This window comes from Hirundo rustica, chromosome 14 (assembly GCF_015227805.2).
Source record: "Hirundo rustica isolate bHirRus1 chromosome 14, bHirRus1.pri.v3, whole genome shotgun sequence".
NCBI classification, from domain to species: Eukaryota; Metazoa; Chordata; class Aves; order Passeriformes; family Hirundinidae; genus Hirundo; species Hirundo rustica.
This window is the reverse complement of record NC_053463.1, coordinates 14,879,708-14,894,116: the sequence shown is the minus strand read 5'-3', so window position 1 is coordinate 14,894,116 and position 14,409 is coordinate 14,879,708. Positions and strand designations below refer to the sequence as shown.

Genomic DNA, 14,409 nt, shown 5'->3' with positions numbered 1-14,409 from the left:
AATGCACAATAAATTTCCCTGTGTCTTGTTGCCTTGCGAGTATCAGCATTACACTATGGGCAGGTTGCTGCTGCAGCTGGGGACTCTGCAGGGGTGAAGGGTGTTACTAATCCAGCTGTCACAGGTCACCTACACACAAATTCAGACTCTGAGAAAAGCTCTCCTGATGTGTTGTGGAGTTACAGCAGAGCTTCTAACAGCTCCTCATGCAGAGTTTGATGCTAACCCCTGTTACTGCCCGCCTACCTTAACTGCCTTCTGGAATCTGCCAGAGGAGCAGAAACAAGGGGAAATAATTAGTGGAACTCAGCCCTGGTAATGGGGAGGCAGCAGGACAGATCTGCAGCTGCAAAGGGTTGAATGGGAGGAGTTGGAGCAGTTCAGGACAGTTGCAGAATCAAAGTATGCCTAACATGAAGGGTACTGCTGGCTGTCACAGAGTGGAAGCACGTTTTAGTAGCACTGGAATGGCTACTTTTAGAATTGCCTCAACTTGGCACATTCCTTCTTGTAGAGCTCATGTGCTGCACAAAGGTAAAACCACTTTGTGCAAAGACATTAGCAGAGGAACGCTTTTAGGATTTAAAAAGAATCAAAACCATTGCTGAGGTAAAGCACAATTTCTATTGCAATTTAGCCAACACAAAGCATGTAAAAATTCATTTTGAAGAGGTATTCTTAAAATGAATTTGCACAGAGTATCAGAAGGCAGGATACTGGGCAAGGGCACCTAGGAAGGGTTGTTTTGGTAGATCGCAGTCCTTACCCCCTTAGAATTACACTTGCAACGTAAATAAGAAAAATTAAAGTGTCTTTCTGTCCAGGGCATGACAGCCCTGCATGTTTCTAGCCCATGGCAAGCACCAGCTGAGGCATTTAACAGCAATACCTCCAGGACCACAGCCACACAATCTTGCAGCTGTCAGCACTTGAAGCAGGGAAAGCTACAGGTTCCAACTATACAGCCGGCTTTTGGTGCACAGCTCTCAGATCCAGAGGTGTAGTACTTAAGGAAAAAATCACACAGGTCCAGGGCAGCTCTTTCTAGAATCTTTAAGAAAGAGTTGTAAGGATTGCTGCAAAGTGCTATAAACTGGAAGCATTAGGAATTGGCAAATCTACTGGGAAGAAGTTTGTTATTTTCCTCCTTTGGGAATGCTTTCACATGAAGCAACAAAGCAACTATTGACGCTACCAAACAGCGAAGAGATTCATAATGTATCCCCTCATGAGAGAAAGTTAGCACACTGTAATTCAGAGGGAATCTGGCAAAGTTCCACCTGCTATTTAATGGAGAAGTAAATGTTGTGAGGCCTGAAATGTGATTTTCCTATACAGGGGATACTGTACCACACCTCTTGGTGTCATCTTTGAACCAGTTGTAACATTTAAGCTCTCACCAGTTTATCATCTGGAAGCTCAGGCCTTCAGAATCTTGCAGTTAAACCCAAATCTTTAAGCCTTGTAGCTTAAATGTCTTGGATTGTAGATGAGGCTCCAACAGGACTGCTGGAGCACAAAGGACCTCGGCTGAACAGAACCCATTATTGCAGGACTCCTGGCTTGCAGCTGATCCCATGACGAGGTGGAACAACCCTGGCAGTGGTACAAGGGACATCTGTGTGCCCAGACCTCTGCTGTGAGCCCCAAATCTCTCCTCTCCCTGGCACTAGAGCCAGGACTGAAGAGTCGCAGACTCCAGGGCTGCAGAGCCAGGGCACAGTTTGGGAAAACTGTGGAGTAAGAACCCAGGGAAGGTGTTTGTAGTGGGACCAGTGACAGCGAAGCTGCCCCGGGGATTCTGCAGCAATATACCTCAGTCTTACGTAGGAACCTGTTACTCATTAATCATTAGCCAAGACACACTCTGCCAGTGAAACCTTGCAATATTTGCTGTTTTGCTGTGATAGAGAAGGAAAGCAAGCAGTAACCTACTCTGGCACTTCAGGGCTGGATGTGTTTGTGGGGAGATAGGAGCAGCCTGTAAGGATTAACATTTAAACCAGGAACAAATAATTGCAGAGTCATGAAACATGGTGGTATGTGAAGACAGATGTATCTCAATACAAAACGCACTCTAAGAATGAAATAATCAATCAAGAATCTTAGCAGAGAAAACTATTTAGAGTTCTTGGAGCCCAGATTCTCTTTTTGAGCAGTTTAGTAAATATGTTTATTAATGACACTATAGTTCTATAAATATCAGCGATATTTTAAATATATTTTAATTATGAGTCCAACATTAGTGGCTTTTAAAATAGCATACTTAAAAACAAACAAACAAACAAAATAATAAGCAAAAAAAAAAAAAAATCCCTAAAGCCCAGATGCTTTTCCATCCAAACCCCTTACACCAGTCATATTGGCAAAATACAGGAAGGGGAACACTGCTTTTGACAGAGCAGTGCTGCTGCTCATACAAGAACAGATGCTGTTTCCCTGCACCTGCTTCACTGATGTGCAGGAGCTCCAGGAATGCATTGACATGGCTGGTTACCAAAACCAGTTCTCTCTGAAAACCACAAAAATACAGATGAAGATTTGTTTCATTACAAAATAGTTCTGTTTGGAAGAGAAATAGGATTACAATCATCTTTCCGCTCCTCCTTGAAGTGCAGCTCCACCAGCTGAGCTGACATGCCAAGCCAACTCAGTGGCTGCAGGGGGACCAATTCCTTGGTGTTCAGGGAAGCCACTGCAGAACAAACCTTTCTCTGTGAACTGGAATTCTGGCAGCACTTCCTCAGCCAAGAGTGGTATTGGGTTGACAGCATCTGGGAAGCAATGAGGCAAAAGTTGTTTTTATGCACACCTATATGGAGTTCCTGTTCTTATTTGGGACTGGACACTAGGAGAGTCAAACAAAGTGCTGAGGGATAAAGGAGTTGCTTTTCACTCTCTGCTGTCACTTAGTAATGTCATTCTTCTTACTTTATTTTCCACCTTTTCCCCCCCACACTTTTGGTCTCTAACTTCATAATGGAACATTTTCCATCACAGCACTAAAGAAAACAGCTCCTCTGAGTTTGTGGACCATATATTTTACAGGAATTGTATTTCTGGGCAATTTGTGGCATGTCTGCTGAATCCAAGACATAAACACAGCAGTGAAGACATTTCTCAGTTTTAACATGAGCAGATCTCTGTGTAATATGCTGCCGCTGCAGAGTTGCAGGGCATATTGCAGCCCACCCAGCAGGCTGAGATTCTGCAAGGGTTGGAAGATTCTGAGGGCAGGAGTTACAGCTCAGCCTCAGCATGTGTCTGACTTGAGAGAAACTTACAGTGATGGCACAAGGACATCACCGGAAGGGCATCTTCTCTTTTTATTGAAGAAAGGCGTTAGTAGTGTTCGTGTTAGGCTTCAGCTCCCAAGTGGCAATTTATTATAGTGGACTTATAACTAGGAAAAGTCAGAGCAACTTCGATAGTGAAAAGCTTGAAGCATAGAAGAAATTAAATAATAAATAAGAATGCAGGAAACTTGCAGTTATATTGGCTAATTGACATGTGAAAACAGTCTGCTTTCTGAAATTTGAGATGTTGGGCACCACTTCACTCCAGCAGGGAAACTCCAAGGGTGATTTTTATTCACTGATAGTATTTTGCGTAATAGCAGCCAATTATATTTGCCAGGCATGCAAATGCTGATGGCCTGGACATGTCATCTCAGCATCTGACCTTCTGCTACCATGACCCTGCCCCTCCTCATGTCAAACTGGTAAGGAGACTTTTAAAGGCTTACGTAGTGCGGTACAAACAAACACAAGTACACACTCTTCTATATAAATGCTTTATTAAAAATATTTCTGGAGTTATCTATTTTGAGATGTTACTCTACATAAATGTGGAAGTCAAGTCTTGTTTTTAAAAAAGATCTGTATTTTGAAATGTTTGTTGCTACAGTAAAGTGTAGGAAAAATAAGAATTATTTTTAATATTTACACAAGGATAAACAGCATGGACTTTTAGAAAATGAAAAAAAAAAAAAATACAGTACAAAGACTTTTTACAATATCTGCAGCTGATACTCTGAAAGATCCAGCCTTTGGTACTGAAATTCAGAGATAGTTAAACTTCTTACCTCCCTTTTCTTCTTCCTTTACCTCCCACCCCAGTATTCAAACCCTTTACTCAGTAGAAATTATTTATGTAGAATGTTAAGATATAACAAATGTGTTTTCTTCTTAGAAAAAACATATCTTAAATATATACATGTCGGAACAGATCCTGTTTCCCTTATGTGACTAGATTTACATGTGTAAGGAATAAAATTGACCCTGTAATTAGAACTGAAAACACAAAGATCCAACAGCAAAAGACAATTCCAGTGTGTTTTTTATGTTTCCCTTCAGCTTCAAAATTCCTGTTGTGTCCATGATGATGTCAGTTTGCTGCACAGCCACATTCCCCCTGGGACTGGAAGGGGATCAAGCTTTAGACAAGGTCTGCGCTGGCATGAGAGAAAGCCAGAGACAGCACTCACCATTCAAGTGTATACTCACTATACAATGGTTTTGATTATGGATTCTGCAGTGCTCAGGAGAGCTTTGGCCAAATAAGGACTTGCTGAGCATTTAGTACAGGCAGCCTACACCTGAAGACAGGATATTTAAAAGTAACACCACTCTTCTGGTATCACTTTAAAAAGCACAGCAAGGTTAAATGCCATGCCACAAAGAGCCTCCTGCCTAAGGCAAACTGTAACTTCTCAAGGACTTCTGTAGAGGACCTGGTTGGCAGCAGTACAAGCAGTGTCTGAGGAGAACTTTTCACTATTCTTCCTCTTGTGCTCCCTGTTCTTTCACGTGCAGTTGCCAAATGTGAAGTGTTTGTGATTTAAGTATAATGGGTAACAAGTGGGTGGCTGTCAGGAGGAGGATGCAGTGTGGCCCTAGAGACAAGAGGCTAATGCTAATCACCTGCCCATGGATCATTTCCTCTCATAAATAACTATCCTCTAGTGTCCTAGAATCCTTCATTTAAACCTCTGTCCCTTCCCTGGAGTACAGGGTGTTGTTTGTGCTGAGGCTGCTGTAAAAATGGGTGTTAAACTGGTTGAGCACCGAGTTACTGTGGCCAAGGTGACCGGAAGGCACGGAATTGGACCAGTCTCCCACACCATGGCTGGGGATACTGGAGAGTGGGGAATAGGAGTTGAAGCCTACCATGTTCTGCCCCATTTTGTCAATGGGTTCAGAGCTGAGTCCCACGGGCCCGGAGCGGCTCCCCGAGTTGGAGCCATGGACGTAGGCGGTCATGCTGGAGAGGAAGTTACTGAGGCACGGGCTGCTGGAAGAGGGAGGAGGAGACCCTTTCTCAGGTGAATTGTCAGTCCCAGACGATGAGTTTTCCAAGATATCTTGATGCTCTGCAGCTTTGGGGCTGCCAGTCAGGGTACCGTCCTCGGATTTCTCAGATCCAAGACTAGCAGCGCTGGCCTCAATGTCAGACTTTCTCTTTCGCTTCCTGCGGAAGTTTCCATTGTCAAACATCTTTTCACAGTTTGGGTCCAGAGTCCAGTAATTCCCTTTTCCTGTCAAAGGAAAAAAACCCACACTTTTAGTTTAAAAATATACACACAAACAAAAAAAAAGCAGTCATTTTTAGGGCTTTACAGTGTTTCTCTCATTTCACAGAAATGGAACAATTGCATGAGCATACACATGTATTTTTAGTCACTCAAAAGTACAAGTCTGTTGAACTCAGAAAAAACTTTATAGTTCTGGGTTCTACCCTTTAGCCCTGAATCTTCACACCGGCAAAAACTACAAGTGAAGTCACTGGGAGGGCTTTTTGTTTTGTTTTCTTGGTAAGGGAAGGAGGCTTTTCAGTATACAGCTGGTCTTCTGAATTTATGGCAGAAATTAATCAAATCCCACACTGGGCTGCTCATCCAGATTCAGTGGGGTAGCATAGGTTTCTAACAACATTGAACTAGACTTCTGGCCCTCTGCTTCAGAATAATTTAAATGAGTTTTTAATGTTCTTGACTGTTCTTAACAGCTATTGATAGGAAACCACGAATAAAGGAATATCTGACAGCCTACCAGGCAAGGGGTTGGTAATGACAGGGGTGTCATTCCAAGCAAAACACTAATTGAAACAAACAAAATAAAAGCAGCCTGCTCTCCTCTTGAGAATTAATGCTGACTCCCTAAGCCATTGGATTTCTTTGACAAATCCCCTTGAATTCCCAGTTAAGTTTGACACAAGTGATGCATTAGACCAAAGGGTCTTGAGTGTGCCTTGCCCAGTTAAATGTTCCTGTTCATGCTGAGTCTCATGCTTAGCTCATTGATCCATCCTCAGAAAGGCATTGATCCATCCCCAGGGCAGGACAGAATTCCCTTCCCTCCAGAGATCTCACAGCAACACTCAGCTCACACCACAGCTGTGCACAGCTGCTTTCTAGTTCAGCCTTTTGAAAACAAAGTGCTACTGTCTCTACGACCTGTATCTGGGCTACTGTGTCTCTTTACAGTCCTCTAGGTATTTTAAAATCCATCAAGTTTAATTAGAGCTGGGGGAAAAGGGGGAGAGGGTGTTATACCTGGATCATCTTCATCTCGAGGCACCTTCTTGAAGCAGTCGTTGAGAGACAAGTTGTGCCGTATGGAATTCTGCCAGCCAGCCTTGCTTTTGTTGTAGAACGGGAAGTTGTCAGCCACGTACTGGTAGATCTGGCTCAGAGTCAGCCTCTTGTCGGGTGCCCCATGGATGGCCATGGCAATGAGGGCAGAGTAGGAGTAAGGCGGTCTCACCAACTTCATGAGCTCCTCTTGGGACGGGAGGGGAAGCCAGCCAAGGTCAGTTCCTCCCAAGCTGTGCATGTTGGGCAGGAGCTGCCTCTGCATCCCGTACGACTGCGGTATGAAGGGGCTGGTGTTGGATCCCGGCAGATACGGCGGCGGGGTCATGGAAGGTCCATTTAGCCAGAGGTAAGGATTGGGAGTGCCGTTGTAATCCGTCGTCTCAAAGGTGCTCGGTCGCTGGGGACTCGGGATATTCTGTGGATGGAAGAAGTTCTCGTAGTAGATATTCATCTCCGGAGGTTCTTGGCCGATATTTGGGAACTGTGGGCTGCAGCGTGGAGGGGAGTGCGTTTGTGGGTCAAAGAAGCTCATGCTCTAACCCAGGTGGCTGGTGAGTTGTGACACACCTGTGCTAGTGCTCCTTTGCCGGGACAGGTGCATCACCTGCGCCCTTCCCTAGGTACTTATGCACCTGTAAATGTTTCAGCCTGTGCTGCAGGCTCCACCCCGCAGCTCTGAGTGGCTGCAGATGAGGACGATATCCTTTTTGGAATGCTGGCAGTCCCAGTCAGTCACTGATGTCACATCAACCAAATGTGACAGTTACAACTCTTTATCTTCTTAAATGAATGAAGGAATTTTCCACTAATGTGATGCACGTGAAGAAAGCCTAGGACTTCTTGAAGTTAAAACTCAGAGAACCTCCTCTTTCTACCTTTCACAGTGAAGCTTTAGCATATCCTATTTTTTTCTCATTAAAGCAAAGCCATTTTGTGCTGCTGCTAGTAACACTTCAGAATGCAAAATCCATTGTCACTAGTCAATGAAACAGTAGAGATATATACTTAAAAAGAAAAGAAAAAAGAAAAGAAAAAAGAAAAAAAGAAGAGAAAAGGTCAGACCTTTTCCTTTTGTGACTTTAATTGCAGACTTGCTTGTACTTCCCCCTAGGCAATCTCAGCACTACAGGCAAATTCTGTGCCTGGTTACTCACGTGAGTAATCTTACTGATATAAATGGAATTAACTCCCTAAAGTAAGGATTAATCTTGTGAGGAAAAAATATCAAGCTTAATAATCAAACCTTTCTTTAGAGCTTAAATTGGTGACCTGAGATGGGAAATCATTATGTGCTGCTTCCTCTTTATTGCAGGATTGGTGCAGAGAGCTCATAAAACCTCTCAGCACAACTTCCAAACAGGAAAGCAGCGACAGTGTTGGGCACAGCTCTTTTTAGCCAAGTTCCAATAACTTCACCTGTATCTATACAGACAAGAGCTGATTCCTTAAAATGAAGTAACAAGGAAAAACCTCTAGCCCTTTTATGATTTGGACAAATCCTTAGTGCTTTGCATGTCACCCTGCACATTTGAAGGAGGAAGGAGCAGAGCTGCAATTCTCACCACCCCTGTCTCAGGATGACACTGCATGAACACCTGCACCGGAGTTAGAGCAGAGCTGCAGCTCCCTTCACAGTGAATTTTTTTTTTTTTTTTGGTGATTAAGGCACACACATCATTTAAAACTTGCCTCAGCCTTAATACCCATGCAATTAAAGAAGGTCATGGTATGACAGAGCCTTCCAGGTAGCTCTAGTCCTATAATTTCTGCAGAAACGCCTGTTTGGACCCATAGATTTGAATTCCTGGCTGTACCAAAGGCCTTTTGCTTTGTCACCCATTCATCTTAATCTTTTGTGCTGTAGCACGATCAAGACTCCCCACTCCCTAAGAATTAGTGATTCACTAATGTCATGTCCATATTGTTCCTTTGAAAGGTATGAAAAAAAATTCCACTGGAAATACTGCTGAAATACTGAGCACAGAATGACAAAGCAAGCCAATTTAGCCACTCAGAAATGCAGCTCTACAGCTGTTACTTTAAAAATCCAGGCTTTCACTGCACAGAAAATCATTTGTGCCACAACAAACAAGCTGCTACTTTAATTTGAATGGCTGAGAGCTCAGACTATGTAAATGCTAAATAACCTGTGCAGAGACACATGTTAAACAGACAGCAGTTAAGTGGTGGGACTGGCTTAGTTTCTAAGTGACAACTGCTGTGCAAAAGGTGGCTTGGACAAAAAAAAAAAAAAAAAGAAAGAAAAAAGATTTATTTTTCAGGAGCTCATAATGTGAGTGCCTCCCTCCTCAAGGGACTAATTTGCAATAATCTTTTTCACCATAAGACTCTGAGTTACAAACATGCAAATGCTGTTTGAGCAACATCCCCTGTAGCTTCCTAGTTAACTTTCTCACATATTGATATATTTTAAAATTATATGTGTATTCCTGAAAATGTTGGTACAAATATTGCTAATAACCCCCCTTCATTTACAGAAGAATCAATAGAATAAAACATTTAAGAAACAAACACTCAGGAGTAAAAACACATTTACAATTAACTAAAAAGAATATAGTGAGAAAAGTAAACATAATACATTTTTTACCCGCTCAACAAATTAGATTTTTGCCAAAAAACCTCTTTAAAACAAGAAAAACTTGTAAATTTATTCCAAAAAGTAAAAATTCAACTAACTGCATCACGGACTTTGATGAGTGACATCTAAACACTTATTCCCTGAGGTGCGCTGCACACACAGTTACAATAAAAATACACTCAAGTGGGTGTTGAGTGAACACAGGCTTTGAGAAAAGCCCAGGCTTTACAAAGGGAAAGAGCATTCCTGCTGCAGCCAGAGACTGGGGAAGGCTGTGAATTCTCCTGTGCCATGACTCCTGGTGAGGTTCTGTGCAGTCACTGAGCAGGGTGAGGCTGAGCTGTGCTGTGCCACTGCCAGGGGATGCCCAGCCCTGAGCAAAGTGTCCCACAGCAAGGCAGGGCTGGGCTCAGGGTGGCGAGTGCTGCTCTTACAGCAGGGAGGTGCAGACACATCTCTGGGCTGCTGCCCACGGAGCTGTGAAAAGGAGGGCAAAGTCTGATCCCTCCCTGGCATGGCTGCGCTGGCACAGCTTCCAGCACAGACACCATCCCATCAGCAGCGTTTCTCTTCAGCTGGCTGAGCCTGATTTACTCAGATCAGAGTATAAACAGTGCCAGGAAAAGGTGCTTTGTCAGTACTCTGGGCACACCTTGCTGCTGCAGGGTCACTGCAGCACACGCTCCTGCGCAGCTCTTCTGCTGCAGATGCTCCGTTGCAGGCCAGGAGGCAGCAAGGAGAGAACCGACCCTGTTCAAGCTGTGCTGGCTGAATCAGAAGTGGAGGGAATTGAGTCTAACCAGGAATATTGTCCTGGGGTCTTCACCACTGAGAGTCTTCCTGTTGACAGGGCTGAAAGAAGATAGCAATCCCAGAACTGGAGAAAAGAGAAGGAAAACCAGTGAGGCTTCCCTATAAAGAGGCTGGAAAGAAGTGGCACGCTGACCAAGCTATGCTAACAGATCTTGTTTTAACAGATCTGCTGAGAAACTGGAGGCTGCTGCTGGAGTAAGCTCAATGATCATTATTTCCAAATGCATTGGGTCAGTAAGGTCTGACTAGGCAGGATGCATCGTATTTTTAACGTGTCTTTTTACTGCAGTCCAGCACTGCAGGGCCCTGAGTGCATGTCTCTACCAGCTGGAAGCCTGGTCAACCACAGATCGTTGTCAAACCAAAGACTGTTGACAGCTCTTGTGCTGTACAAATACTTGCTGCTCTCAAATTCTTGAGTGAAGCTCCAAAATCTGCAGGGTTGAGGCTGAGCCCTGGTAGAACCATTGTTTTCCACAGCTTTTTTAGGTCAGCTCCCACGTATCCCTCTAATCCAGCCAGCAGTAATATTTTATCATACTGACTACCATTCTATAAAAGAAAAGATAATATCTGAAATCTTGGGTTAAGAAAGTTTCAGGTTAATTTAATTTAAACTCAGATTCTTCAGCATTTTCACTTATACTCCACAGTAACCTACACATCCATTGTTTCTGAAATGCAGTGACTTGGGAAGGGTGTGCACACACCAGCACTTTGTTCATAGAAACGATTCCCGTGGTCACAAAGAAGAGGAAAAATTTGTTTTTAAAAGAAAAGAGTTCATTTGTAAGTCAATATACCAATCAACCCACCTTGTTTCAAGCAATTCACACCCTGAATTCACAAACAGGTCAGTATTCATCAATAAGACATTTTCACACAGTGAAAAATTATGTTCTCTGTTGTCCAGTAGATTACTTTTAGAAGTCTTCATGTCTTATTCCACTAATCATCTGCCCAGTATATCCACAAAATAAAGCACACCATGAGAAGAAACAGGCTGCAGCAGGCAAAGCAATGTCATCTCAAGGACATTACAAAAGCATAAGAAATGTATGATCCAGGACTGCAAAACAAGGGAACTGAGCTTTATTTCTAGAAAGGCAGGTTGAACATTAAATTAATGGAAAAGGCAATATCATTTGGATCTGTGCCACAAGTGCTGCAATGCTAGAATGCTCTTAGACTTCTCAAGCCTTCCAGAACCAAATCACTGTGGATTTTTGAAGCAACTTTATAACTGGGTTTTTAGAAGGCTGTGAAACCATGTGAGGGCTTGTAGCTGCTCTCAGACCAGGAGAATGATGATAACGAAAGTGGTCATAACTCCTACATCCAAAAAGGCCTTCTTCCATCTCCTAACATATAATAAACATGGTAGAGGGGATTAGGTGTTCCCTGACTCGTGTATCAGTTGTGACAGACCACAGGCAGGCAAGGAATCCTGACACAGACCTGGTCACATCTGCCACAGAGGGGCAGAACCAGTCTGTGACAAACCCTTCTCATGGTAGAATCCACGGTGTCCCTCCCTGTTATAGGAAATTAATATAGATACAGACCTTTCAGTCAATCATGTTTTGACAGTTTCATTGCTGCTGCAGCTCCTGAGCAGCCAGCAGGGCTCCCTCTTTCAGATCATCTGCTTATTCTTCTGCTCTCACCACTAAATTTGTGTTTATACCAGAAATTCATGGTGCTAAAAGTAAATGAGGTCTTGTATGAACATCAACATGGGTACAAAAGAAATTAATCTGTACACACTTTCAAAACCCTTCAAAGTTTAAATTCTTGTGCAGGTCAATGAAATGACATTATTCAATGATTTATAGAAAGAAAAAGCAGCAACATGCTACTGCTTTAGTTTCAGTCACATTTCAACATCAAGATATTTGCTGGTGTGGATACATCAGCTCCTCCCTCTCCACTATTCAAGTGGGGATTTCACTGACAAGACATTTTAGAACCACAGAATTTTTCAGAGAACATAACTTCCTTTCTTTAAGGAAAAAAAGATTTTTTTTTTTTTTTTCATTGTTCTGCGCCCTTTAGTACTTGCACGACACAAACGCGTGGGGAAAATTAATTCGAAACTACAGCTGGAAAGCGAATCGGTGCAGGCAGAGGGAACTTCTCTGCGGACACACCCAGCCACAAATAAACTTGAGGTTGTTTTATTGCAGCCGGGGTTTGAGTGCAGTAAACGGAGATAATCGAACCTGCGAACAGGGTGATTTAGGGCGCTGTTAATGCCGGCACTTCCAGGAGCTGCGCTGCGCGTCCCCGTGCCCGAGCAGGGCGAGCCGCGACACGGGCGGACTATCGCGACATCCTATCGCCCCCCGGCGACACTGCCCGGGATCCTCCTGTCCGGCTGCGACTGCCCAGGATCGCCCGGAGCTGCAAAAAGAACCCATTCTAGGTGTAAACGTTTTAAACTTTCTTCCTATTAGGATCCTTCATTTCCTTTGGAATTCAGTGTGGAAATTCTGGTAGATTTAGAGATGTCTTTGCTGTAGATTAGTTTCCTGATTTGCAATATTCCTCTTTTCCCATCTTGTGAGATTAGTCCAAATGCAGTTGTAAAAGAAGACTCTGAATTCAGGGACAGTGTAGTCACTAGTGCTACCGTGCGTGTCAAAGCAACTGAAGTAAGGTTTTGCATTCCTCATTATTTGTAGAATCCAGGTATCCAATCATACTTTAGTGTACAGTAAAGTACCATACAAAATACAAGGTTAAAAGGTCTCCCTCTAGAGCTACTTTATCCAGGGCTGTTTTCATTTATCTAAAAACATAAATAAACATTCCGCAGAGAGTCTTCCCTCAAAGTATCTGTCGAACGTGGAGAGCTGTTTAGACCTTTTCTAGTTACAACAGTACAAGATTCCTGCTACCTCACCTGCATAAGTCTGTTTCGGCTGCTGGCCTGCCAGGGCATAGATCCCTTAAATGACTGTTTTCTGCTCCCCATCACCTGTCCTGTGCCTTTTGAATCAGTCACCATTTAAACCCATGGTGACACCATCAGCGGCCACCTGCCATGAGCTGAACTAACCCAAGCATTGGCCAGTCTATCAAGGGTTAACTGTGAATGAGAGATCAGCCATGCCTGTCACATGGAGCCGGTGCTAAATGCAGGTTGAATACCCACACACGGAATGGGGCATCTGGAGCTGCAGGATGCATTAATACACATGAAAAAGTCATTATCACAGCCACTGCGTTTGTTCCGGCTCAGACACTCACAGCGCCTCTCTCATCACAGGGTCAGCCGCAGCAAACGCCCTCGCGGCGCACGGAAGCTGTCAGCTATCCTGGAAGACAAAAAACTGCATCGAAAAAGGATAATTCTTCGCAAAACCCGATCAGATCAATCCGTCCTCGCTTCAAAGCCGTGATTAAATTTATCTAACATTTAAAAGTTTATGAAATCCGTGGCCTACCCAAGGTTTGTTTGCGGAGCAATTCTTCATTTACAGTGTTAATCTTTAGCGCACGCTGCATCATGAGAGCAAATCAGAACAGAAAATTACACAGTCAATAAAGAACAAGTCCTCTCCTCACCCCGGAGCAGTAAACGCTGCCAATGCTGAAATCCTTACAGCTGAGGGCAGCCCCTGGAGTGTTGCTCAATGTTCCCCTCTCAGAAGGACCTTGAATGCCTAGGAGCAAGCAGGAACTGAGTTCTGGCAGGGAAATAGAAGTTCTGTGCAGTGACTTCTCCAAGGCACTCAGGATAGATGGCTGCAAGCTTTTTTTTTATGGAGGCTTCCATAGTCCTAAAAAAATAAAGAGATGCATCTAAAAAGATGGCCATCTCTTCATCTGAAAAATAATGAGGGAAAGAATCCTTAAACTGTTTAGTTTTCTTCCCTCCTCAGAAACAGTTAAAAAAAAAAAAGGGTGCTGCAAAACGCAAGTTGGCTTTAAATTAGCTGATTTCTCTTGATTTCTAAATGAGAAAAACGCTGTGTTTGGTTAAGTTATTCCTTTTATCTTCCTCCCCTCTGGAGAATTGACCTGTGCTTTTGTTTTAAACAGAATGCCCTAATTCTGGATGATTCCCATTGACGTTGGCATATATGGAACCAGTCTCTGGGATAAATGCTCCATCATTTGAATAGTTTTGAATTTGAATAGCTAGAATGAAAAAAAGGATCCTCTGGTATTTTTATGATACTTAAACTAAAATCCTTGAGAACAGAGGAAGTGAGCAAGAGAATTAGGTGGTTGGGTGCCTTTCAACAGAACTCCCCGATCTCGGCTGACTTAAACAGAAACCAGATTTAATAAAAAATAAAACCGCTTTCCTATTTTAAAAACTTATTTAACACCTCTTCTTTCTAGAAGTGCCCTCATCCCATGATCAGGGTGGAACAAATGGAAGCAGAGACCC

The 14,409-nt window shown here is 43.3% G+C and overlaps 1 protein-coding gene across 1 annotated transcript; it reads right to left on the bottom strand.

The window, feature by feature from the left end:
* Positions 1–3,869: 3,869 nt before the first annotated feature.
* FOXI1 (forkhead box I1) lies at positions 3,870–7,179 on the bottom strand. Its single transcript, XM_040078364.2, has 2 exons — positions 6,554–7,179; positions 3,870–5,536 (listed from the first exon to the last, which is right to left on the bottom strand). Exons 1-2 carry the CDS (start codon positions 7,125–7,127, stop codon positions 4,983–4,985), a joined length of 1,128 nt encoding a protein of 375 aa, XP_039934298.1. The 5' UTR covers positions 7,128–7,179; the 3' UTR covers positions 3,870–4,982.
* Between the last annotated feature and the right edge of the window lie 7,230 nt (positions 7,180–14,409).